The sequence below is a fragment of the Anabas testudineus genome, chromosome 12, assembly GCF_900324465.2.
Source record: "Anabas testudineus chromosome 12, fAnaTes1.2, whole genome shotgun sequence".
NCBI lineage: Eukaryota > Metazoa > Chordata > Actinopteri > Anabantiformes > Anabantidae > Anabas > Anabas testudineus.
The window spans coordinates 2,651,872-2,674,217 of NC_046621.1; the positions used below are offsets into that span (position 1 = coordinate 2,651,872).

Below are 22,346 nucleotides of genomic sequence, written 5' to 3' on the forward strand. Positions count from 1 at the left end.
ACTCAAGTAATGAATTGGTAAGATTTCTACTTGTAGTCATATTAAAGTGAAGAAATGCACTTTATGCAATTTGGAGATACTTCCACAAAAAATGCATTGCGACATGTTATTATAGGTTAAGATAATATAAATAGCCAGAGGGCGAATTACAAGTTACCTGGTATTACGTGAATTAAAATGCCACATTAAAGTGAGGAACACACTACTGCATCATAACCCAAATATGTAATTATTCTAAAATAGACCATTCTGCACAGTGAGTACTTAAATGCAGTTTATTTATAACAGTGTACTTCTACACTGTCATATTGCAACACACAAACACACAAACTCCAACTTGATTTTACTGTTTATTTTTATTTGGCAATAAAGATACACTTGAAATATAAAATAATTAAGTGGTTATAGCAGGCGTAGTTCTGTAAAGACATCACCTGAGCGCAGTTTTCACCTCAGCAAGTCGAACCTGAAAGAACAAAGCAGATAGTACATTAAGATCAAAACCTCTCCACCAAATAGTAACAAGCAATCTAGATACAAGATGAATGCCAACACCCTCATTTATGAAGTCATGAATAATCTTCCCCAGACACAGGAATGGGTCAGATGGGTAGTGATTGATATAATCATTGGGATGGCTCTTCACTGCAGGAATGACTGAACTGCAGCATGTACGTACTTGCACACCACGTCCATACAGCTCGTTTCACTGCGGTGTTCTTCAGTGTATCTGTCAAAACAAGACTTCTTTATAGTTTTGTATTTTAACCATGAGACATACTGATCTTTCACCTTAGAGAAATCACTTGCTCTCCCAAAACTCAAGATTTTCTACACGTATACATCATACAAGGATGACAAGGTTGGAATTATGATCTATGCCGAATGAAACCGTAGCTGCTTAAACTTGAGATAATATCTTGACTTATGTTTTGCTACTTCTTAAGTTTAAACAATACGCGGGTTTTCATTAAACAATAACATTTTTAGAAGGAGTCTGGCGTGGCTTCTCTCACACTGCAACACTTTGACTTTTCCACACCACGTGTTCAGGCAGTAGAGGATTTAATTGCATGGAGCGGTCTTTGCACAAATTGTATTGTCTACAAAACATTGCACATGTAAGTAATTATGTTTAAAGTATAATATACGTACGTGATTGATGAACAATATTCCACGTGTAGCGACAGATGATTAGCATAAAGCTACAAAACGAAACTTCGTATAAAAACCTCGCAGAAAAAATAGAGCGGAATAACTAGCTACAAGAACCGACTGGATTTATTATCTAAACGTGATTTTAGACGCCTGGAAGTACAGCACGACTGTTAATAGCTCACATACGATCCCCTCCACATGCTCCTCCAACGTGTCGCTCATGGACGAACTTACTCTAACTAAACTACGACCTCCTCCACCTGACGTCAGCGCCGCCTTCTTCTTCTTTGGTCGGTTTCAGGTCTGCCTGTGTTGCATTGTGGGTAATGTAGGCGCCAGATTTGGACAAGGAAGACAAACACATCATTAAAAGATTATATCTCTAGTTCTGCTGCATCACTTTTTATATTATATCTTCTCAAGTTACTATATTAAACTTTTAGGAATCACGCTAGCAGTAGCAAGCTCAGTTAAGGTAGAAGTTGTTATGAAATATAGAAAAAAACACTAAACGTCAAGGCTGACTATACAAGTCAAGCAGAAATAATTTCCCATGTCTGATTGACATTACTAAACCAGTGATTTCAACTTTAGAGTTCTGGCTGATGTCTTAGTAGCTGGGGCAATAATAAATTAAACAAGTACTGTAAGCATCAGTAGCAGCCCAACAAACAACTTTAGGCAACACACTGCAATGAAATTAATATAAAATTTGAGTTACTGTTTTAGGAATTACATAATAAATAATGTTTCATGACATTAAAGCATGCACACACATTTTCTGCTTAAAAAACATGTTTAATTACATTTCAAATTTCATGATGTGAAGGCAGGTAAATTATTTTTCTGAGCAGAGTGAAAAGCAGCAGACACTCACGATCATTATGTCTTGAAGAGGCAATATGTTAGGTTTATACTGTGTAATACTGTATGTTATATTATCAAGACCAGTCCAAATTAATTTGTGGAGGAAACTGGCTACATGTGGGTCATTCTTAAAGGAGCATTTACAGAAAGCTAAGTCAATCTGTATCTACACATGCACTTCTGCTGAAATCCTTTTTTGCATATTTTCTGACAGATGACACTTTACAGAAGTTTTGGCAAATTTATTAAAAATCTAGAACTGGAGTGTTTTTGTCTGTAGCACACATTTCAGCTACTTGGAGTAAGTTTTGAGAGGTGTGTAGCCATCCTGCTGCCAAGTTTTCCCATCTCTGCAGAGGACTCCTGAAGATCTGATTGACTGTTGGGTTTGTGGCGACCTCTTCAAGCTCCTTCTTGTCTGGTTACTCAGTTTGACTGAACAACCACCTCTAGGACGAGTCCTGGTGGTTTTCAAACTATTGACGTGCTCCTAGGAACACTCAGAGCAAATATTATTGTGGGGGGTCTACAGAGAGGTTGTTAGACTTAATGTAAATTGTGCAACTTTCATTTAATTTGCCAGAGATGGAGTCAAGTTCTAGACACATCTCAAGATAATTAAAGCACACAAGTGTCACGGTTAAGGTCTGAATATGTTTGTAATGGAGAGGGTAAAGTATAGACTGATTGGAAACTAAATAAAACCCCCCTGAAGCTCCGATTTGAACTGTTAGAAGCAGATGTAGTATAGTGGTGCCTTAAATTATGCCAGTAAGTCCTCCACATCAGACCCTGGACGGATTATGTTATTTAAACTGTTAAACTGTCCGCCTATGGTTGTGAACAAGTGTCAGGAACATCACTTAACAGGTCTCAATTCTTTTTCAATTAATGATATTTTAATATACAGTAAGCATTTGACTAATAAAACAGAAAACAGCACCAGAAGAAATGTGCACCTCCACCAGTCTAGCCATTTTCCGACATTTCATAGCAGTGCTCTGTCTGTGTGTATTTGAGTGTGCATAATGCATTATGTGTGTGCATTCACCATCCATTTGCATCTAGGTTAAAACCTAAAATTGCTTCTACTACTCATTTTCTTTGAAACAATTGAGCCTAGCCGTGGTTAATAATTAACAGTTTGCAGCAATAGAAGCCACACAATATTAGTGCTCACAATGATTACTAATACTTGTCAAAATAAATAAAAAAAAAAGAAGATACATGTTCTGTTTGTCTATTGTAAGGACAAATATACTGATTACATAAAAATTACAGGCATTTCCTTTTTCAAAAATCTCAAAATGGGAAAGAATAAACTAAAAATAGAATAAAAATGGAAGAACAGAAGTTTGGAGAAAACAGATCTGATAGAGAAAATAAAGTGAACAAACATTTAAAATCCTGTTGATCACTACCTTGCTCAGTCATTTCTGTTTATCACAGTCAGGGGAGTGAGTGTGATAACAGTTTTGAAGGCAGATCCATCAGCGGCAGAGTTTGCTGCATCCATTTGTCCTTCAGTTAGAGGAGGTGAACAGTGCAAACAACTGTTCCAAGTCTATTGTTCCAGCTAGCCTTAGTCTGGCCAAGGCAGGGGAGTCTGACTACTTTCAGGCTATTGTTAACCTGTCTCCCTGCTGGAGAGAAACTCCAGGGGTCCGAGACAGAGCACAGAGTAATCAATGCCTCTTGACCCCCACAGCTGAGGCGTGTCAGAGGGCGGAGAAAGCCAGAGTTCTCTGCTTAGCAGCTGACTGAGGCAGAGTCTGCTTTAGCTTTCCCCGCGGAGCTGATTATCCTCATGAGGCAGTGTCCGAACTCCTCGAGGATCATCCTCTCTGCTTCAGCCTGAGGCTGATGAGTCTGTTCTGCTTTTTTGGCCTGTTCCAGTAGACACTCGCACGTTGCTTCAAGCACCTCCTTTGTAACAAACGTATATGGCAGCCTGCAGGGAAGTGAAAACAGAGCCTTAGAAACACCAGAATACTCAAGTAATTATGGAACAAGTTTACATGCCCTTAAGAAACTGGTTACTGGAAATCTGTGTTTACATGCAGCAGCTGAGTAATGCGACTTCTCCACTAACTGTGATTAATTTTAGAATTTTGATTTGACAAAGATTTTAAATGTTTAGAGACAGAAATTGCAGCTTCCTGACTTTTTTTTTTCCTTTTTAGTTACTCATTTAAAAGTCTAAAATCTCTCTTATAGTGCCGGAAACGGAGTGCAAAGAGATTAATTTCTGAAGTGACTACTACAGTTTCAATTGCATCTCACTGACATAAAAATAACAGAAAAAAGCCTGTGGAAAATGTTTCTCATAAACAATTTTGTCTATAATAAAAATACTGGAAATGATCAACAATGATCCTCGAACTCATTGAGAAGCGTTACAGTACCTCCCGCCTCCACTTGAAATAACAGGTGTCGTCCGCATGAGCAGGTCTGAGATTTGTGACGACAGCTTGGTTTTGGCTGCAGTCTGCTGCTGTACTCTCACTTCTGCTGCATCAGCTAAGTGCATGAGCGTTTTCCTCTCCGGGCTCTCCTCAAAGTTCTTGCAGCCGATACATTTACAAATGGACGAGCACATTATTTTTGCCTTCAGGATGAAAGATCAGATTATTTAGTCAATACGAGGTGAGAAATAATAAAATAAATTTACACTTAACATCTTCTGTAAACCCACCTCGTAGCACTCGCAGTAGTTCTTCAGGCAGCCTGATCGTTTGCAGTTGCAGCCTTTACTGTGTCGCCGGTCTGACTCTCCTTCTTTGCCTTTACCAATTTTAGGTTTGAAGGCTTCTGGATTCCGGTCCAGACACGTCTGTAAAACACATTTTCACCTTGATTCATCCATCTGACATGAACTCTGTCCGTTAACAGTCAATGTGGACTTTCATGTTACCTTTATAGCTTTGAGACGTTCTGTTTCATGCTCCAGGTTATTGAAGCAATTATTGCAGTTGCAATTATTGCAGAACTCTCCATTTGCAAAGCAGTCGCAGTATCTAGAGGAAGAACGACAGGGTTCTCAATAAAACTGCCTGAATAAGAGTGTGAGTTAGCAGCTTACACCTTAGTGCTCCACAAAGACAAACAGAAGTCGTAAAAAAAGCCTTTGACAGTTTCCAAAGCATATATAGGAATACTTAAATTACATGTTGTGTTTTACTAACAGTCTAAAACTCTAAGTCATTCAGACTAACATAAAAACAGCTTCTTCGCGGTCTGTCATACTTACAATTTGAGACACTGTGACTTGGTGCAGTTGCATGGTTTCCTTGGTCTTGAAGTTGTTTCTGATGTTGACAAGCTGTGAGCCAAGAACAATATTAGAGGAGAATTAAAATCTAAGGACAATTAATTACTTAATCTAACCCTATCTTAAGTAAGTTGAGTTTTATTGTATAATACTTTTGTAAATACAATTTAATTTTCTTTTACTTAGAGAGAGACCAGATGTTATTATATAACCTTTATATAAAATACAATATATAACATAAAGAAAGAAAAACACAAGTAACTGACAGGCATGCACTGGGTTTGTTAACATGCATTTACTGCAACACAGTATAACATTTTGTAGAGCCAGCCCTTCCTATGTTTGCCTTTATGACACATTTTTCCTAATTGTAATTTGTACAAGGGACCTTACAGGTTATAAGTTCTTTTACCCATTAGGGCACAATCACACCAAACCAACTTTAAAGAAGGAAAAGCAACAAAGGTCAACAGCTGCATCACTTTAAATCTGGACCCAAAAAGTTGCACTTAAGTCAAATAATGTTCTTTCTTACCCATTAAGAGGCAATCTAGCCTGAGTCTGGATACCAGTGGCTGCAGGGAAACCAGAGCTGCTGGCGAGGGTCACAAATGGTGACTGCTGGAGCTGCAGAAAACACAGCGCAACAGAAATGCGCATAAAATAAAACAGCCGCATAAAAATTAATAAAACAATTAACACACCACGCTAGAAACACCACTAACCTGTGTGACATATTGTGCTGGCACGACTGCATAGCCCACATTCCCGCCTCCGGGAGCTGGTGCCAGGACGGTGCCTGGAGGCAGGTTGGTGAAGTTGGGCTGGATCTGGGGTAGTGGAGTTGCAGGCATGATCAGGCGTTGCTGGGTCTGAGTGGTGGTTACTACTTGTGCTGCTGATGTTAAGGGCTTAGGTGCCACCTACAGGGAACATAATATAATCCAATGAATGCAGCTCAGGGGACACTTCACAGAAGTAAATATTAAACAGCTAAGAAAAAGAAAAGTTACCTGTTTTATGGTCTGTGCTGGAACGATGGGGACCGACATCCTCACTGCTCCTGTGCTGACCACCATAGGTTTAGCTGTGGGATATCAAACATCATAAGTTGCCACACAGAAGTTCCCACGTGTGCCTTTTGGAAATAACACAACCAGATAACCACAACTGTGATAAAGCCTGTACATGCGTCACCTGTCTGTATGGAGCTGGTGCTGGGACCACTGGGCTGTCCTGTGCTGCTCGCTGTTGTTGCTGTGACAAGGCGGACGTAGTGGAACCTGCTTCCTGGAACCTGAATCTGCTGCACATTCGGCTGGGGCAATGGGATGATGGTCTTGAATTGGGAGCTACCAACTCCTCCCACAGCCACAGACTGCCCTGGTTTAATATTCTGAAAATATGCAGATTAAAGCATGAGACAAGGTTTTAAGACAAAGATTATGATTTATGAGACAAATTAAAAACACTTCAAGGCACACTGTAACACATTTACATTTAAATCAAGTCCAGAGTGCAAAACTGTTCTTTTCTGTCTTTTATTATGGATGCTGAAGAGCAACAATGGCCATTTGTAGTAGCAGCAACATGATACAGAAGAATGTCTGGTCTCAATAACAGTAGAGTAGAATAAAGTCTGTCATCACGGTCTGGTTTGGTTCAGCCACTAAACAAGACAAGCAGAGTCAGGGCTGCAGAGGAGATCACTGATAACAACCTGTCCACTATTCTGGACTTGTATAACTACACAGTTATACAAGAGATGAGCAGGGGAAAAAAATTACAGCAGACCTTTCACACGCTGGGTACAACCTGCTCTGACTCCTTTCATTTACCATTTACCAAAACAACCAGACGCCAGAACAGTTTTGTTCCACATTCTTATGCTCATATGAACACATCATCAATCCTGAATTATCATAAACAACTGAACAATCTAAACAATGTTTAGATAAATAAATCAGCACTTCTCTTTTGTAAAAATATTTTTATTTTAATTAATAAAACAAATTATTAAATTACTTTATTTTTTATCTTAAAAACTGTCTCAAAATAATTGACAAAAGGAAATAAACCAAACAAAAAAACTAAAGCAACCACCAAATTATAAGTTATCTTTGTAGTGTGAAGCCTCAAAACATTTACATGTAGTCATTTGGCAGACGCCTTTATCCAAAGTGACTTGCTTTTTTTTTTGCATACAACTGGAGCAGGAGAAGTTCCAGCTGATAAACTGTCACCAGTTCTTATCTCACCTGTGCTGTGGTCTGGCTGGTGGCCAACTTGACCGGAGACGCGGATGTGGACTGCTGGACTGTGAGGATCTGCTGACCGAGTGCTACATTGACAGGCAGCGCTACTGACTTCTGAGAGGCGTTGGAGGTCGGGGAAGCCACAGATACCACGGTCACCTGGCAGAGCCAAAGAGTGCAGTGTGAAGTCATCTAATCTAATATTAAGTCTGCACCTCTTGAAATATTGATTAGTACAATACAAACTGCAAAACCACACAAGTATATTATTAAAATCATCTAACAAAAAGAGAAAAAGAATCAGCTGTTGGGAAGTTAAGAATCAGTAAGAAACTGTTACCTTGCTGGGAGTCTTAAGTGGTGAGATAGCGATCTTTTTTCCAGGGATGCTTTGTATACTAGTATTGTGAGTCTCTGAGAGACTAATAGTCCTCTGAGGCATCACCGGGGAACTCTGCGTCAGGACTCGTCCTGGGAACACATGGATTTGAAATAAGGTTGATTAGTTACAGCGGAATAAGAAACAAATGGGAGAAAAGCTAGCTGACAGAAATTATTTAAATAAACCTACCTGCAATAACAGGAGGAACTGAAGCCTGAGGACTGAGGCCTTTGCTGTTGACAGTTTTTGTGATGATAAACTTGATTGGAGCAGCCGAGGATACTGGTGTTTTCTTCGCGATCTGTGAAGATCATGAATTAAATCACACATTTACAATTTAATCTCAGAATTTTAAATATATGTTCATTTGTTTTTTAATCTACCCAATAAACCCTTGATTGCGATGATGAAAAGACACCATGACTGTAATTTTGTTTCTTAGTTGATTTCATCTCACAGCACTGTCTTGGATACCTTAAATCGGGTTGTTGGCTTATATAAGTGTAGCCCAACTTACAGCTTCTGATTGGCTGAACACACCTGATCCAGGTAATAAGCAGTGACAAGACAGGGATAGTTGGAGCATAAGCAGAACAGTGGCTCTCAAGAACCACCCCTGATTTATACCATGTATTCTTTCAGTCAACACTGAGATTAATATCTAGGAGTTAAAGAGATTATAACCCAGAATAATATTAGTAATATGAAAAATAATACACCAAATGATTAATTCTTATGCAGATCTACTAAAACAACAAGGAACTGCCTCAACAAACAAAACAAACTAATTTAGCACTAATCAAGGGATTATTGAATTTACTTTTTATATAACTAAATAAATCCATATTATTGTAATTCACATGTGGTTTGACTTTCTCCAACCTACTCGACTTACTAACAGTTGTAAACAGATTAAATGAAATATCAAAGGTCCGGCAAGATAAAACTAGACACACTGTTTTACCAGATCCAGATTAATTTAAACGGGTTAATGATATAGAAGGACACTGACTCACATTTTAGCATTGTAAACAGACTTTCTGACTTTCTTAAGTACCTACTCTACTGAAGCTGCAAGCTGAGATTGTGTTTTTCACAATCAACTGTTTAATAGCAACAAAGCTCAAGTTAATGTTGCTTGAAAAGTCAATCATATTTTTATTATAATGGTTTAAATCTAAGAAATAGTACGTAGAAAAGCAGTAATTAGTATATTTTGCATCCATTTGTAGAAAAATTATCAAGCATCTAAAATATTAAATATTGCACAACACAAAACAATCAGTGTTACCTGTACAGTTTTCAGCTGCTGGGCCTGTAATGTGGTCACCTGGTTGCCAGCACTTCCCATCAATGGTTTCAGCTCTGACCTCCCACCAATCGCAACAACTTTAAACTGTGGAGCTGGAGACTTTGCGTCTCCTGAAGTCTGTGAAACACCAGGTTTGCTGCCTGTGTGTGGTAATTGCAGCACTATAGGCTGTCCGGACTTTCCTATTGCTGTAACCAACAGTTTTTGTCCTTCCTGTTTGATGACCTGGGGTGGAGTACCTGAAGACTTTGCTGCTTCTGTAGCTTGAGATGAGGCCACTTTGTTGAGTATGATCTGGTGATTTGCGGGAGAGATGGTAAAAGGAGCGGTGAGCTTCTGTAACCCACTTGTAGTAACACTAGTCCCCGTCACGCTATCTGTAGTTTTGGTGGTGGCTACGGAAGTAGCCAGGACCGGCTTTAGGGTAAGAGGAGGTGATGATGTGCTGGAAATTGAGATTGGAATCTGACTTCTGGAGCTGATGCTGAGCATGGAGTCTGTGGAGATGCTAACAGCCTGGGTGTGTTCTGTAGCTTCTGAAGACAGGGTCAAATTTTCAGTGGCCAGGGGCGTATCTGTTTCCATTGGGACTGATGTATCACCACTGGGCTCCGACTGGGTTGCAGTGGTGCCGGAATGTGAATGAGGGACGTCCTCTATGGCCTCAGTATCCATGATCTCATCAGGAAGGAGGCTGTTGAGCTCTGGTGACACCACATCCATGATTGTGAAGTCTCAGCCCGCTGTTAATCCTAAAAAAAAAAAAAATAAAAAAAAACATATTAAAATAATTGAAACACTGAAAAATATCAACTGTAGCTAAATGACCTGGAGTATTTTCATATATTATCGGTGCACACAATGCACTCATTTAATCACTTATTTAGGTACAACTCTGTATTATAATATAGTTTAATTCAACAGCCATCCCATGAATTCAGAGTGTTTAGTGTTTGTTGGCATTGTTGAAAAGTGAAAATGTAAAAATTCTATTATATGTTTATTACTTGAGTCATAGTTAAAGATGCCGATGTACTGAAAAAGTGTTTTAATGTTTGTTTGCCTTCTCATTTACATAAAAATGGGACAAAATTACAAAGGATAACACAATCACCAACTATGTTTAAAAAATATGTTTTGACACATTTGTCACCACTGTGTAGTTTGTCCACTAATGGAATGAACTACATTTACATATGGTTACAATATATATTAATAAATAAAGAGAAAGTTATCAGAACTGTGTAATTATGTTATGAACTGTACTTCAAATTACTGCCTGACATAGACACATGTTGTGCCAACACTGAACTCCCTAATTTAACAGGTCTATTTTAATTTACCTAAATGCTGAAACATATAATTTAAGTGTCAAACATTTAAAGATGGCAGGATCTAAAATTTAGACTTTATGGAAAAACTGTTCCATTTCATTATATTTGAGTTTGCTGGTGTACCTAATAAAGTGGCCACAAAGATTCACATGACATGTTCATTAAAGTTAACTTAATTAATTGCATAAAAAGGAAAGTATCTGTCATTCTTCTATTAGCTCTATGCATTTCATTTATACACACTGTTAGCCAATAATGCTACTGATCTATTTGCAATAGGTTCTGCAGGAAAAAATAAACAAACAAGAAAAGCAGGTAAAGCTAACCAGCTAGCCGTGGATCCAGTAAAATGCCCAGTTTCACACCTGTACATTAGTTGCAGGAGTCACTTGAGAGCTATGGAATACAGGTGTTCGTGAGCTGGAGTCATTTTGACACAAGCTGACAGCTGATGCTGGGTTAACTAGGCCGCACCGATCATCTCAGGCGTATCTTTGTCCTGCTGCTCTCTACTCAACATTAATCCACCGAAACGCACATATGAACCCTTCCCACCCCGTAACAGACACACGGACGAATGCTCTGACAGTTCTCACGTCCCTTAATGAAATCAACCAAGAGAAACTGGGGCTGAGCTGCACGAATTTATGCAAAAACATTCTCACAAGTGGCCCCGGTTGGAGAAAAGAGTGAGAAAAGGCGACGACCTGTTTGCTGGCTGCGTTACTATTTCAGGCCGGGGTTGGATTTCGAAAGATCCGCCATTTTTCCCTCGTCATCAACTCAGTTAGCTCCCCGGCTAACACTAAGCTATGAAGGATGAGATAATCATTTAATACTTTTTACATGAAGCTGGGACACTCAACCGCAACAGTTCAGCACAAAATACAACAGTTACACCACTGCTAAGGAAAATACTTCCTAGTATCAGTGTGCTATTAGCAGGTAACAAACTCTTCTAGCACAGTGTGACAACGTAAACAATGCTATTTGTTGAGATTCCTCCTGTCACTTTAGATTATGAAGACTCGGATTAATAAGACCATTTTAACCCGGTGATGCATTTATTACAATCAAAACTATAGGTTTATCTAACAGCATGGATAGCCAGCTGTGATTCCAGTTAGCATGGCCTAGCCATTTCTAAATGATATAATATTTTTACATAAACGTCAAGCAGGTCCTATTTTTAATAGCCAACATACAAAACCAGTTCCTAAAGAGATCAACTTACGCAATAGGAGAGTAATAGCTAAGCAACATGGAGCCAGCTTACAGAAAAAGTATCTGCTGACTTGTACTCATCATTTTTGACAGTACCCAGAGCAAATATCGCGCATCAAAACAACTCTCAACATTCAATTTCCAGCTACTTTTGCTTTTCATTTGCAGAGAGACTTTGCAGAGATGGTTCACGTGATTTGCATGCTATTAAATTGTAAGCTAAAACACACCGAACTTTGTCTCGGCACACAGAATAACACAATTAATTGCAGGAAACAGCCTGATTGCTGTCTTTATTGGTGTCCACCCTCCACCATCGTAATCATAAACAGCACTAGCATCATCATGAAGCCCACAGGCAGGACAACTGTACTAGCAAACTTGCTGAGGTTGCTAACCCGAGCTAGCTAGCACAACATTATATCTCTACATTAAACACATTCCCAAGTGTGTGGCTTTCTGCCGAATGCAGTGTAGTGAACCCGAGAGTGGGTCAACATGTAGTCAAGCTTACCCGATGTGTTTACGCTGGATAACGTTTCCAGATAAAACAAGGAAAGGAAAAGGCGATTGTTCAAAATACCGCGCCGAGCGCCATTACTCCCTGACATTTCACAAGTCGGCCACGCCCTCCGCGTACGACGTCACTCATACGTAACAGTTAAAGACACAGAACAGACACAACACGGAATAAATCTTTGTTTATCTTTTTTTATTATATCTGCACTTTTATAATAAACAGATTAATCCTAAGTTTTAGATTGTTATGTGCAGTAATTATATAACATTACAACATCCTCATTGCTAATTACATGCACATGGTTTCAGGCTTACATTGTGCAGTAATATTTATCCAGTCACTCCACAAACTAACTTTCCTTCCTACACAGCAGCTCTGCCATTAATTCTACTTTTAGAAGGTTCTAATTTCTCGTTTTTTTTATGAAAATTCTACTTTATTCTACTTTATGCCTATTTTGCGGCCATTGAGAATGGGGGAGTCATACTGAAGTGTGTTTTTAATGTTTTGGCCAGGCTATCTACATAAACCACACCTATCACTGTACAGTTTTTTTAGATCATCCAACTGACTAATTCACAATGTGTTTTGGTAATGTTTTGTATTTATCAACAATGCTTTAGAGACAGTTTTTTTCATTATCCAAAAATTATTCAAGATGTCAAATATTCATCCAACATTAATCGGAACTTTTCTAATTTATTTGTAATTTTCAGAGGTTGTAAGTGACCATATATATTTATTAGGACTACTACTACTGTAGTAAGCTAAATATATGCCACTGCAATTCAGGGGGAAATGTTCTGAAATGTACTTGTCACACCTCAAAATGTATATGGGAGCCTTAGTTACTCATTATTTATAGTTATATTCTCAATATAAAACAGAATTATCTAGTAATTACACCGCATTATTATTATTGAGTGGATTTTTTTTAGAGGCGGTACTTCGACTTGTGATTGAGTACTTGTCTATTGACTTTGCATACTTATCCCACTTATGCTAATTTTGTTTTGTGCCTCTTATTTAACTTTAGTACTTAAGTTTTCCTCAATGTTTTTATTAAATACTATGAATTAAAGTAGAGTGGGGTCATGTGACTTCCTGTCTACGGTTGCCCTCCTCGGTTGATGTCCGCCATATTGGCTGCAGCCGGGTTCTCTCGGTTGGAGGACCGACCGAGCTCCGCGGGACACAAACAGACCGCTGGGCTCGATCCCCTCTTGGAGGAGGAACTCGCTGTTGTTGACACCTCGCAGGCGACAATGGCGACCGAAATGAGGCAGGAGCTTGCACAGCTGATGAACTCCAGTGGATCTCATAAAGATCTTGCCGCCAAGTATGTAACACTAATTATAAAAAGCATATTACTTGCTAACAATAGCAAAATGCTAACGTTAATGGAAATGTAGGTATGGTGGCTAGAGGAGCTAGCAATGGCATAGCTGTGACATGTCTAGCTAAGCTAGCATTAGCCACCTAGCTACATTAGCCAGACATTCAGAGAGGTTAACGTTAACGTCTTTGCCAAGTCACTTTAATTACAACGTTACAAATATTAGTAAAAACTGTAAAATCAATGTCATTAGATATAAAAGCTGCAATGCAAACCATGTCGTCAGCTTCCTGTGGGTGTTTTCATATTGCTTTAGCTAGTTAGCTAACTGTTGTATGCAGCTAAGATACACAGGTGCAGGATACAGTGAACGTAGTTTTAAGTTTTAACACAGTTTGAACTTGTGTTAGTTATCATATTCTCGGCTTAAACACTTCAACATTTAAAGGTTAAGATCTTAGCTAAGTTTAAATTTTTGTCTATACAAGTATTCTGAATTAGCATCTGTACCGGTATCTAAAAAAACACAGTAAAATAATGAATGGATATGTTATTTAATAGTAAACCTGGAAACCTGTAAAATCCTTTATAGGTATCGACAGATTTTGGAGAAGGCCATTCAGTTCACAGATGCAGACCAGCTGGAATCTTTAAAGGCCTTTGTTGAAGCAAGTATGCTAAGCCTGCTTTTCTTTCATGTTATCAGCATTTTCTACACGCTGAGTACATTTGGATGTTAACAGTTTATCTTACCATGTTCTACAGTGGTCAATGAAAATGTCAGCCTTGTCATCTCAAGACAGCTGCTCACTGATTTCTGCACACATCTACCCAACCTGCCTGACGCCACAGCTAAAGCTGTGTATCACTTCACTTTGGAAAAGATTCAGCCAAGGGTTATCTCATTCGAGGAGCAGGTAAAAGCCCTCATACTCTCTCCGAGCCCCAACAGGACCTGTCAATCATTCAGTCAGACAACTTAAGTGCAAATACTGAAATGTATAATTAAATTATTGTCTTGTCAAATGTCTGTAGGTAGCTTCAATCAGACAGCACTTAGCAACCATTTATGAAAAGGAGGGGGACTGGAGAAACGCTGCACAGGTTTTAGTTGGTATTCCTCTAGAAACAGGACAGAAGTAAGTAAGCTATTGGCAGATTAATACTTGATATTTAATGTCTGTGACATTTATACACCTCTAAATACCCTTTTGTTCCCTCCTCAGGCAGTACAATGTCGACTATAAGTTGGATACGTACCTCAAAATTGCCCGTCTTTATTTAGAAGATGATGATCCAGTACAGGCAGAGGCCTACATCAACAGAGCTTCGTTGCTACAGAATGAGTCGTCGAATGAACAGTTGCAGATACACTATAAGGTACATAAGACCTACATGGCCACAGATTGTGGCTGCATTATTGCTACTTTTGCAGCTGATAGATATCAAAGTGCTTTTAAAAAGGACATTAAATAGGATATTATTGGAAAGTTGCCGTAAATAACATCTGTAGTTGCGTAGATAAATGTTTCATGTTGTTTTTTCTTCTTAGGTTTGCTATGCAAGAGTACTAGACTTTAGAAGGAAGTTTATTGAAGCTGCACAACGATACAATGAACTGTCGTATAAGTCAATTGTACATGAGAGTGAACGTCTGGAGGCACTGAAACACGCCCTCAACTGCACCATACTGGCCTCTGCAGGTACCACCAAAACTATGTGTTTTAAGAAAAAAGTATATGACAAACTTCTAACTCGTACGTGTTTCATACAAAAATATTGTATGTGCTTTTTTTTTTAGGCCAGCAGCGCTCTCGTATGTTGGCCACCCTCTTTAAGGATGAACGTTGTCAGCAGCTGGCTGCCTATGGTATCCTTGAGAAGATGTACCTGGATCGTATCATCAGAGGAAACCAGCTGCAGGAGTTTGCTGCCATGCTGATGCCTCACCAAAAGGCCACCACAGCAGATGGTGAGTGGAGACAACGGGCTTCACACAGTTTGATAAGTTGTTTGGTTGGTGATGCGTCCGACTTTGAACAAGCTTCACAGAATCTGCAAATTCAAAACAGAAATATGAAAATGTTCTTGTATGAGGCCCATTGTGTCTGAAACAAAACAAAAACAGTTGATGTTAATTAACGTGTTCTGTTGCAGGCTCCAGCATTCTTGACAGAGCTGTGATTGAACACAACCTCCTGTCTGCTAGTAAACTGTACAACAACATTACATTTGAAGAACTAGGAGCGCTGTTAGAAATTCCTCCAGCAAAGGTGAGACATGGGTTAAATTATCAAATTAAATAATAGCATCCAAACAAATTTTCTGCTGTATGAGTAAAGAAATTCTACTTGTTCACATCTGTGCTCTCAATTTACAAATGTTGTTTGTGTAGAGGTTGGTTTCCTAAATTGTATTTGGAGTTCTTAGTTCCTGTTTTTGTCTTTAGGCTGAGAAGATTGCTTCTCAGATGATCACTGAAGGACGCATGAATGGCTTCATCGATCAGATAGATGGAATTGTACATTTTGAGAGTGAGTAATGAGAGCCAGTGGGTTTTTTACATTTCTTGTTCAGCAACCTGAGAAAGGACACTTCACAGGCTGAGGATATACTTACTGTTAACACTTTGTGTTAGCAAAGCGTATTGCTTTTGTGACGCAGGTGGTGCTGCTGTTATCTGTGCCTACGCATTGGTAAACAGACAATATATCCACAGCCTGAGCTGTAACCTCTGCCAAAGGGACTTCTACACTGATTTCAATTAAGGATGTGAAGTTTTATATTTTTTAATAAAAAGGATAATGTAGTAAAAAAAACCTGTAAAATAGCTTAATTATGAAGAAATTATTGCAGGAGTGTTGGCTGAGACTGCGTTAGTTTTAGTTTGGTGTACCACAAGCACAGACACAAACATCTTGTTATGTTTCATACATTTATACAATACAACACAACCTGGTGGATAATTGATTTATGAATTGACAAAACTTTGGATACTAAACTTTTTCCATATAATGTTCTCATTTCTATGTTAATGTGATATTTTACTTAGTAAACTAATTATCTGCAGCCAGTAGGGGGCGGTCTCTTCCCTCAGGATTATCAATGGGCATGTTTCCTTTCTAATGACAGGCACAGTGCTATGACGGAGCAGGCAAACTGATTATTAAATGGAAACACATGTTCAAATGTCATTAAATAGAAATGTGTTTTATGCTTGTGTTTCTGATCTTCTCTGTTTTTTTTTGTTTGTTTTCTTTAATCTCTGGCAGCTCGTGAACCCCTACCTACCTGGGACAAACAGATCCAGTCTCTGTGTTTCCAAGTCAACAACCTTCTTGAAAAGATCCGTCAGGCTGCTCCAGAGTGGGCTGCACAAGCTATGGAAGCCCAGATGACCCAGTAAACATCCCCACTCCTCCCCAAAAAAAAAACAATCCACTGCTTTCTCAGCTCTTGTTCTGTCTTCCTGTTCAACACCACCACACTTGAGTTTCACCGATGGAAGAGAGTTGTTTCTCTTTTTGCTAAATTTTCTAAGAGCGTTGTTTGCTCATGAGAAAATAGTTCAATGTTTCTCTGTATTTTAGATCTGTGTCTGACAGATCACTGAGAGGTGTAACGATAGGTGTCATGTCATAGAAATAAGTGAAAAGATACAAACACCCGGTCTGATTAAGCTTTTGCATTCCAGCATTTTTTCCTGTTTTTAACTTAATGACCCGGCAACATCTTGATTTATTGCATCCTGCTCTTGGTCCACACGTACAGTATGATCTTTCAACAAAGACAATTAAATTCAAAGCTGAGGGAAACCGTTCAGCACCATGTGTCATTTGAATCTGTTTTCTTCAGTTGCTTCATTGAACTGTTCAATTTTTATTCAACTTTCTTAGATTGATTTTCTGCAGCTTTTGCAGAGTTGATTTCAGAGGACACACGCAAAACGGGCTAATTATTATTTAAATGCAAATCTTCCTGTGAAAGTCAGATTTATAAATAATTTTAGTTTAGCACATGGACTAAAGTATTAAAAGTAACTGGCAAAATATCCCAGCGCTTAAGTTGTTTTACCTTATTGCAGTGCAACTCTTGTTCATCTGATAAAGAATATGATATTCAAAAGTTGTGCTGCCACATCCAATTATATTATAATATAATAATGTGTCAATTATACAAATTGCCTTACCTTAAGGGCAAAATAAAATAAAGTGTGAATGTAAAATAAAAACAGGTTCAACCAGTTATTAGGCCGTGTCAAGTATCAAATATGGAAATGAAAACAAGGACCTGCCTCTACTATTCAAATTAAAATGGTTTAATTCAAATTACACTTAAAAATAAAAATCATTCCAAACTCTGCTTATGTTTAGTTTATGCACATTATATCCAGCAGTAGTTGAAATTCAAATGTTTGGTTTAGGTATAATATCACAGCGCTTACGTTGTTTTACCTCATTACAGTGCAACTCAATCTATCTAGTTCATCTGAAAAACAATATGATATACAAAAGTTGTGCTGCCACATCCAATAAAAGTAAATGTTATTTATACAAATAGTCTTGAAGACTGGAAATGATGAAGATCAAAAGCAGAACAAATTGTTGAATGCTTAAAGTGCACGATGACAAAACCTTAAAACATTAAAGATCAACACAGACCATTACAGCTACAATGATCATCAGAAGAATTATCTGCAACTGGAAACATTTTCAGTTTCTCAAAAATGACCATTTTATTCTTCTCTCTCTCAACTTTATGGATTAATTGAGAAAAAAAAATCAGTATTGGATAATGAAAAAATAAAGTTAGTGTAAAATTAAAACAACAAACAGGTTCAACCAGTTAGTCACCATGTCAGAGTATCAAATATGGAAATGACAACAAGGGCCACAGCCTCTACTATTCAAATTAAAATGTTTTTATTCAAAGTAAACTTTAAAAAAAAACAACCAAACATTACAAACGCTGCTCGCGTGTAGTTTGTGCCCATAATAATATGCAGCAGTAGTTGAAATTCAAACAGTGGCTTCACCGCACAATTCAGATGTTTGGAATATGAATACAAGCCGTGTTCATGTCAGTCAACAGTCAAACTAATGGTGGTGTTGTGCAGTTTAAGTCAACAGCAGTCTTCTCCACAGCCTGGACACAGCTCACGATAACACACATAAAAAGTAGATTTTAGGACCCCGGCTGTAAATCATCACGCTGTTCCTGATTCTCAAGGTGTGTCCCCGCAAAGTAATGTTTAACTGGCTGAAAGACGTAAATATCAATTCCCTTACAGGATTATAACGGATACAAAAAAATCACAAGACTTTTTAGGTAATTAGAAAATTATACTATAAACCACTTCATAATTTAATGTCTTTATGAGTAAAAAGAATGCTGCTTCTACAAAAGTCACAGCAGCTGAGCAGAGTTACAGCCTGTCTGGTGTCACTCAGCATCTAGAGACAGAAAAATAAAAAAAACATAAACCTAACAAGCACTTTGTGATCATGTCATATATAAAGTTTGCTTCTGCATTTGAAGTTCGGAGTCATTACAAGACGCTTACCCAATCAGAAAAGGCCTTGCTGCTTCCTGCGTATAATGTCTCTCTTCAGCTGGCAGGTGGCACAGAGTCGACAGCACGAGGTGACCAGAAAATCATTACACAGCGACCCCTGAAAATACAACCACACAATTAAACATAAACATCAAACAGGACGTCTGTCGATGGGTTATTGTTCACCATCTGAGTTTAATCTAGTTACATGATAACATTTGCTAATTAGCAGCTGAGATAATCGAGATGAGATCTCTAATTGTCCAGTATGAACACGTGGAGGAACGACTAGAGCACTGTTTCAATGTTTATTATTTTTATCTTAGCTTACCTGTCCTTGAAAGATTAAACACTTCCTTTGACCCATTATTAAAAAAAAAAAAAAAGCAGCTACGTTTTATAAAAAGTGAAAAACTAGTTTCACAGCATGAAACCAAAAAGCTTCCTAAACATCAGTCATCAGGATAATAACATCTGAAATAACAACATATCAGTCTCAGTTGACATTTATCTGCTGAATTTTGGTGGTAATACTTGTGTAGTAGTAGTTTCACATGCAAAAGATCTGAGTAGCTCTTAGAGTAGCACAAAAGGTTGGAAATGATGTTTACATTGATGTTGTATTTGGTCCTGTAGACGGCACGGATGGGCATGCCCAAGCCACACAGGCAGCACTCGTCCATAGCACTGGCGATGGAGCAGCCCAGACATGGGTAGCACCACAATCCAAAGCAGCCTGAAGAGGAGGGAGATTGTACATGTTTAACAGTGGAAATACATTTTGCAGCTTGTATGCAAATATAGTTTTTACCCTGTTTACATAAAACAAACACAAGAGGAGTTCTTACAGGTCCCAATATCATCGCAGCAGTCACACAGGCCGGTCTGGAAGTCAGAGGGTGGAAAGGAACCTGGTTGGTTTGTGACAGCCATGATGAGACTAAAGAGTTTCTAAAGAGTTTCTAAAGAGTTTCTAAAGAGTTTCTAAAGAGTTTCTCTGTGGGTAAAAAAAAAAAGGTTTGTCACTTTACATTTCCCCCTCTGCAGAGATAACATACTTCATCTTTTGAATCAACAAAACGGAAACAACACAATCAGCTGGGAACAACTACTCTAGTTGTTCTCGTTTCGAGGTAAATCTTACCAGGTGGTTGGAGAGTTGAAGGATGGTGAAACCGACAAAGGAGGCTCCAGCGCAGCAGACTGAGACCGGGAGCTGACGCAGGTCTTTATAACTGATAAGAAGCAGGTGACTAATGTTGGTTATCACTGCTTTATGACATGGAAACATTCCCGGAAAAGGATTCACCTGAACATATCCACACCCAGCTCCCAGTGCTGCAATATTCCTGAACCCGATGACAGTCCTTCCTCTTCTGAGTTTAGGAAGTGCACGACATATTTTAACATATTTTAGATGCAGGTGTGACCTGTGGAGTATTTAAACAAACACCACATTTACAGAAAGTTGAACAGAAAGTCATGATTATATTTATATTTATATTTATATTCCTCCCGTATGAAATAAAATTAGAATAGTGTTTTGAATTATTTGTGCATCAATACATGATAATAACACAAAGAATTTAGATTAACAGGCTGTGTAAACAGCAGCTAAAGGAGATAATGGTTATGGAACAGAAACGAGAAACGAAAAGCAGAACATGTTCTGTTGATTTCTCTCAGGGAAAAGGTACTTTTTAATCCAATGGATTATTTTACAGCTACAGTTACATGTACTAATTTGAAATGAACATATAAAAATTATGCCTTGTTATAGAAGTATTCCAATATAAGTTAAAGTACTTTTACTTTAGTGAAAATCTAATAAATATTTATGTAAAGTACCAAAGGTAAAAGTACTCATCATGCAGGATATTGGTCACTGTCATTGTTGTAGTGTTATATGATATTTTACTGCTGTAGTAGAAATACACATAGGAACAAATAGTCTTTTATATAAAGCAGCTTTAAATATTCAAGTGAACAGCACTTGAGTAAATGTACGGACACATTCATGGATTGTGGGGTAGATTAAACCATACAGTAGTGAATAGAGTAGCCACCCCCCCACCCCCTTATCTCTGCCAGCTACAGCATGTAAATGCTGTTAATACATTACATATATCATGTAGTATCAGTAATAATCATTTAATGGTAAAGGAGATAACACTGGTTGTGGTTTGGCTTCAACCTGAACAGGATAAGCTTCACAGATAATGGATAATATACAATATGTAATATTGTAATACCCTGACCCTCGAGAGCCACAGCCCTGCTTGTTCCTTCCCGAGCTGCTGCTGATTACCTGGATCAGGTGTGTTCAGCCAATCGGAAGCTGTAAGTGCAGGAATGGTGGGAAAACACGCAGGGCTGTGGCTCTCGAGGTCCAGGGAGCGTCGAGTTAGCCTCTCCTGCTCGAATATTTCATCAACCGCCTTTTGCTTTGATTCCAGGTGAAGATTTGATATTGATGATGGGGTCAAACCACCTTAACGTTTTCTCCAGGACACCTCAAAGATTCTGAGTAGGGTTAAGGTCTGGACTCTGTGGTGCTCAGTGCAGGTCTGAAAGTGAAGCCTCGTGCTCCCTGAACCAGGTTTTCTGTGAACTGAGAATATTCACACAAGAAAATCCCTTCACATTGAGTCCGTCCAGGTAGACGGCTGAACTCTGTGTTAGCATCTGAAATATACAGTATTAATAACATGGGTAGCTTTACCTTAAAGTAAAGGTTGCTGAAAATACACACACACACACTTTGAATGGAGTATTTCTACACAGTAGTACTATTTTTACCACCACTGACCAAAGGTGGAAGAGACATGTTCATTGTGTTTCCGTATTATCAGAGCTGTAAACGTACGTCTTTATGGTCCAGCTGACACACCCTGTCCTCAGTCATAGCAGCGTAATATATTTTAGAGAACAGGTCATCTGAGAGGGCACAGTACACACGCCTAATAACGTGTAGTTTGATGAAACTATTTTTTTGAAGCACATAAACCTTCAGGGACTTTTAAACCGATTCTCCTTTCACACACACGGTGGCGCTGCTTCCCATAAACTATGAGTAGGAGAGTGTGTCATGACAACCTGACTGTAATAACACAGGTTCCTACATAATGAGCAG

At 38.5% G+C, this 22,346-nt stretch overlaps 3 protein-coding genes and 1 long non-coding RNA gene across 7 annotated transcripts; 1 reads left to right on the plus strand and 3 right to left on the minus strand.

Annotated features, from left to right (window-relative positions):
- Window positions 1-337: 337 nt before the first annotated feature.
- Window positions 338-1,424, minus strand: LOC113159219. 2 transcript variants are annotated; one of them, XR_003298606.2, is made up of 3 exons: window positions 1,156-1,424; window positions 680-730; window positions 338-466 (listed from the first exon to the last, which is right to left on the minus strand). It is a non-coding gene; the product is annotated as an uncharacterized LOC113159219 (long non-coding RNA). The 2 variants fall into 2 exon arrangements; XR_004463405.1 differs by having other exon boundaries at window positions 338-730.
- A 1,764-nt stretch (window positions 1,425-3,188) lies between these two features.
- lin54 (lin-54 DREAM MuvB core complex component) lies at window positions 3,189-12,421 on the minus strand. The gene is made up of 14 exons (XM_026356337.1): window positions 12,318-12,421; window positions 9,225-9,997; window positions 8,123-8,234; window positions 7,892-8,022; window positions 7,555-7,710; window positions 6,494-6,692; window positions 6,310-6,383; window positions 6,022-6,219; window positions 5,832-5,923; window positions 5,276-5,347; window positions 4,940-5,042; window positions 4,721-4,858; window positions 4,431-4,633; window positions 3,189-3,976 (listed from the first exon to the last, which is right to left on the minus strand). The coding sequence occupies exons 2-14, from the start codon at window positions 9,966-9,968 to the stop codon at window positions 3,775-3,777; spliced, it is 2,424 nt and encodes an 807-aa protein (XP_026212122.1). The 5' UTR covers window positions 9,969-9,997; window positions 12,318-12,421; the 3' UTR covers window positions 3,189-3,774.
- A 1,034-nt stretch (window positions 12,422-13,455) lies between these two features.
- cops4 (COP9 constitutive photomorphogenic homolog subunit 4 (Arabidopsis)) lies at window positions 13,456-17,500 on the plus strand. The gene is made up of 10 exons (XM_026356922.1): window positions 13,456-13,662; window positions 14,252-14,331; window positions 14,425-14,576; window positions 14,695-14,798; window positions 14,886-15,039; window positions 15,212-15,362; window positions 15,461-15,631; window positions 15,817-15,932; window positions 16,109-16,193; window positions 16,932-17,500. The coding sequence occupies exons 1-10, from the start codon at window positions 13,589-13,591 to the stop codon at window positions 17,063-17,065; spliced, it is 1,221 nt and encodes a 406-aa protein (XP_026212707.1). The 5' UTR covers window positions 13,456-13,588; the 3' UTR covers window positions 17,066-17,500.
- A 456-nt stretch (window positions 17,501-17,956) lies between these two features.
- Window positions 17,957-20,557, minus strand: LOC113159139 (placenta associated 8). 3 transcript variants are annotated; one of them, XM_026355681.1, is made up of 5 exons: window positions 20,358-20,557; window positions 20,062-20,188; window positions 19,825-19,949; window positions 19,223-19,331; window positions 17,957-19,112 (listed from the first exon to the last, which is right to left on the minus strand). In XM_026355681.1, the coding sequence occupies exons 2-4, from the start codon at window positions 20,144-20,146 to the stop codon at window positions 19,227-19,229; spliced, it is 315 nt and encodes a 104-aa protein (XP_026211466.1). In that variant the 5' UTR covers window positions 20,147-20,188; window positions 20,358-20,557; the 3' UTR covers window positions 17,957-19,112; window positions 19,223-19,226. The 3 variants fall into 3 exon arrangements, with proteins under 3 accessions (XP_026211466.1, XP_026211464.1, XP_026211463.1); XM_026355679.1 differs by having other exon boundaries at window positions 20,062-20,199; window positions 20,358-20,556; XM_026355678.1 differs by having other exon boundaries at window positions 20,062-20,210; window positions 20,358-20,556.
- Window positions 20,558-22,346: the final 1,789 nt, after the last annotated feature.

Excerpts from the sequence above, each read along its gene's own strand:
- lin54 (XM_026356337.1), bottom strand. The coding sequence starts at position 9,968 with ATGGATGTGGTGTCACCAGAGCTCAACAGCCTCCTTCCTGATGAGATC. Across the intron at positions 4,859-4,939 it reads AACGTCTCAAAGCTATAAAG|ACGTGTCTGGACCGGAATCC; the intron begins GTAACATGAAAG and ends TGTGTTTTACAG. Across the intron at positions 4,634-4,720 it reads ACTACTGCGAGTGCTACGAG|GCAAAAATAATGTGCTCGTC; the intron begins GTGGGTTTACAG and ends TTCATCCTGAAG.
- cops4 (XM_026356922.1), top strand. The coding sequence starts at position 13,589 with ATGGCGACCGAAATGAGGCAGGAGCTTGCACAGCTGATGAACTCCAGT. Across the intron at positions 14,577-14,694 it reads TTATCTCATTCGAGGAGCAG|GTAGCTTCAATCAGACAGCA; the intron begins GTAAAAGCCCTC and ends AAATGTCTGTAG. Across the intron at positions 15,933-16,108 it reads TAGAAATTCCTCCAGCAAAG|GCTGAGAAGATTGCTTCTCA; the intron begins GTGAGACATGGG and ends TTTTGTCTTTAG.
- LOC113159139 (XM_026355681.1), bottom strand. The coding sequence starts at position 20,146 with ATGGCTGTCACAAACCAACCAGGTTCCTTTCCACCCTCTGACTTCCAG. Across the intron at positions 19,950-20,061 it reads CTGCGATGATATTGGGACCT|GCTGCTTTGGATTGTGGTGC; the intron begins GTAAGAACTCCT and ends CCTCCTCTTCAG. Across the intron at positions 19,332-19,824 it reads GGACCAAATACAACATCAAT|GGGTCGCTGTGTAATGATTT; the intron begins GTAAACATCATT and ends TTGTATTTTCAG.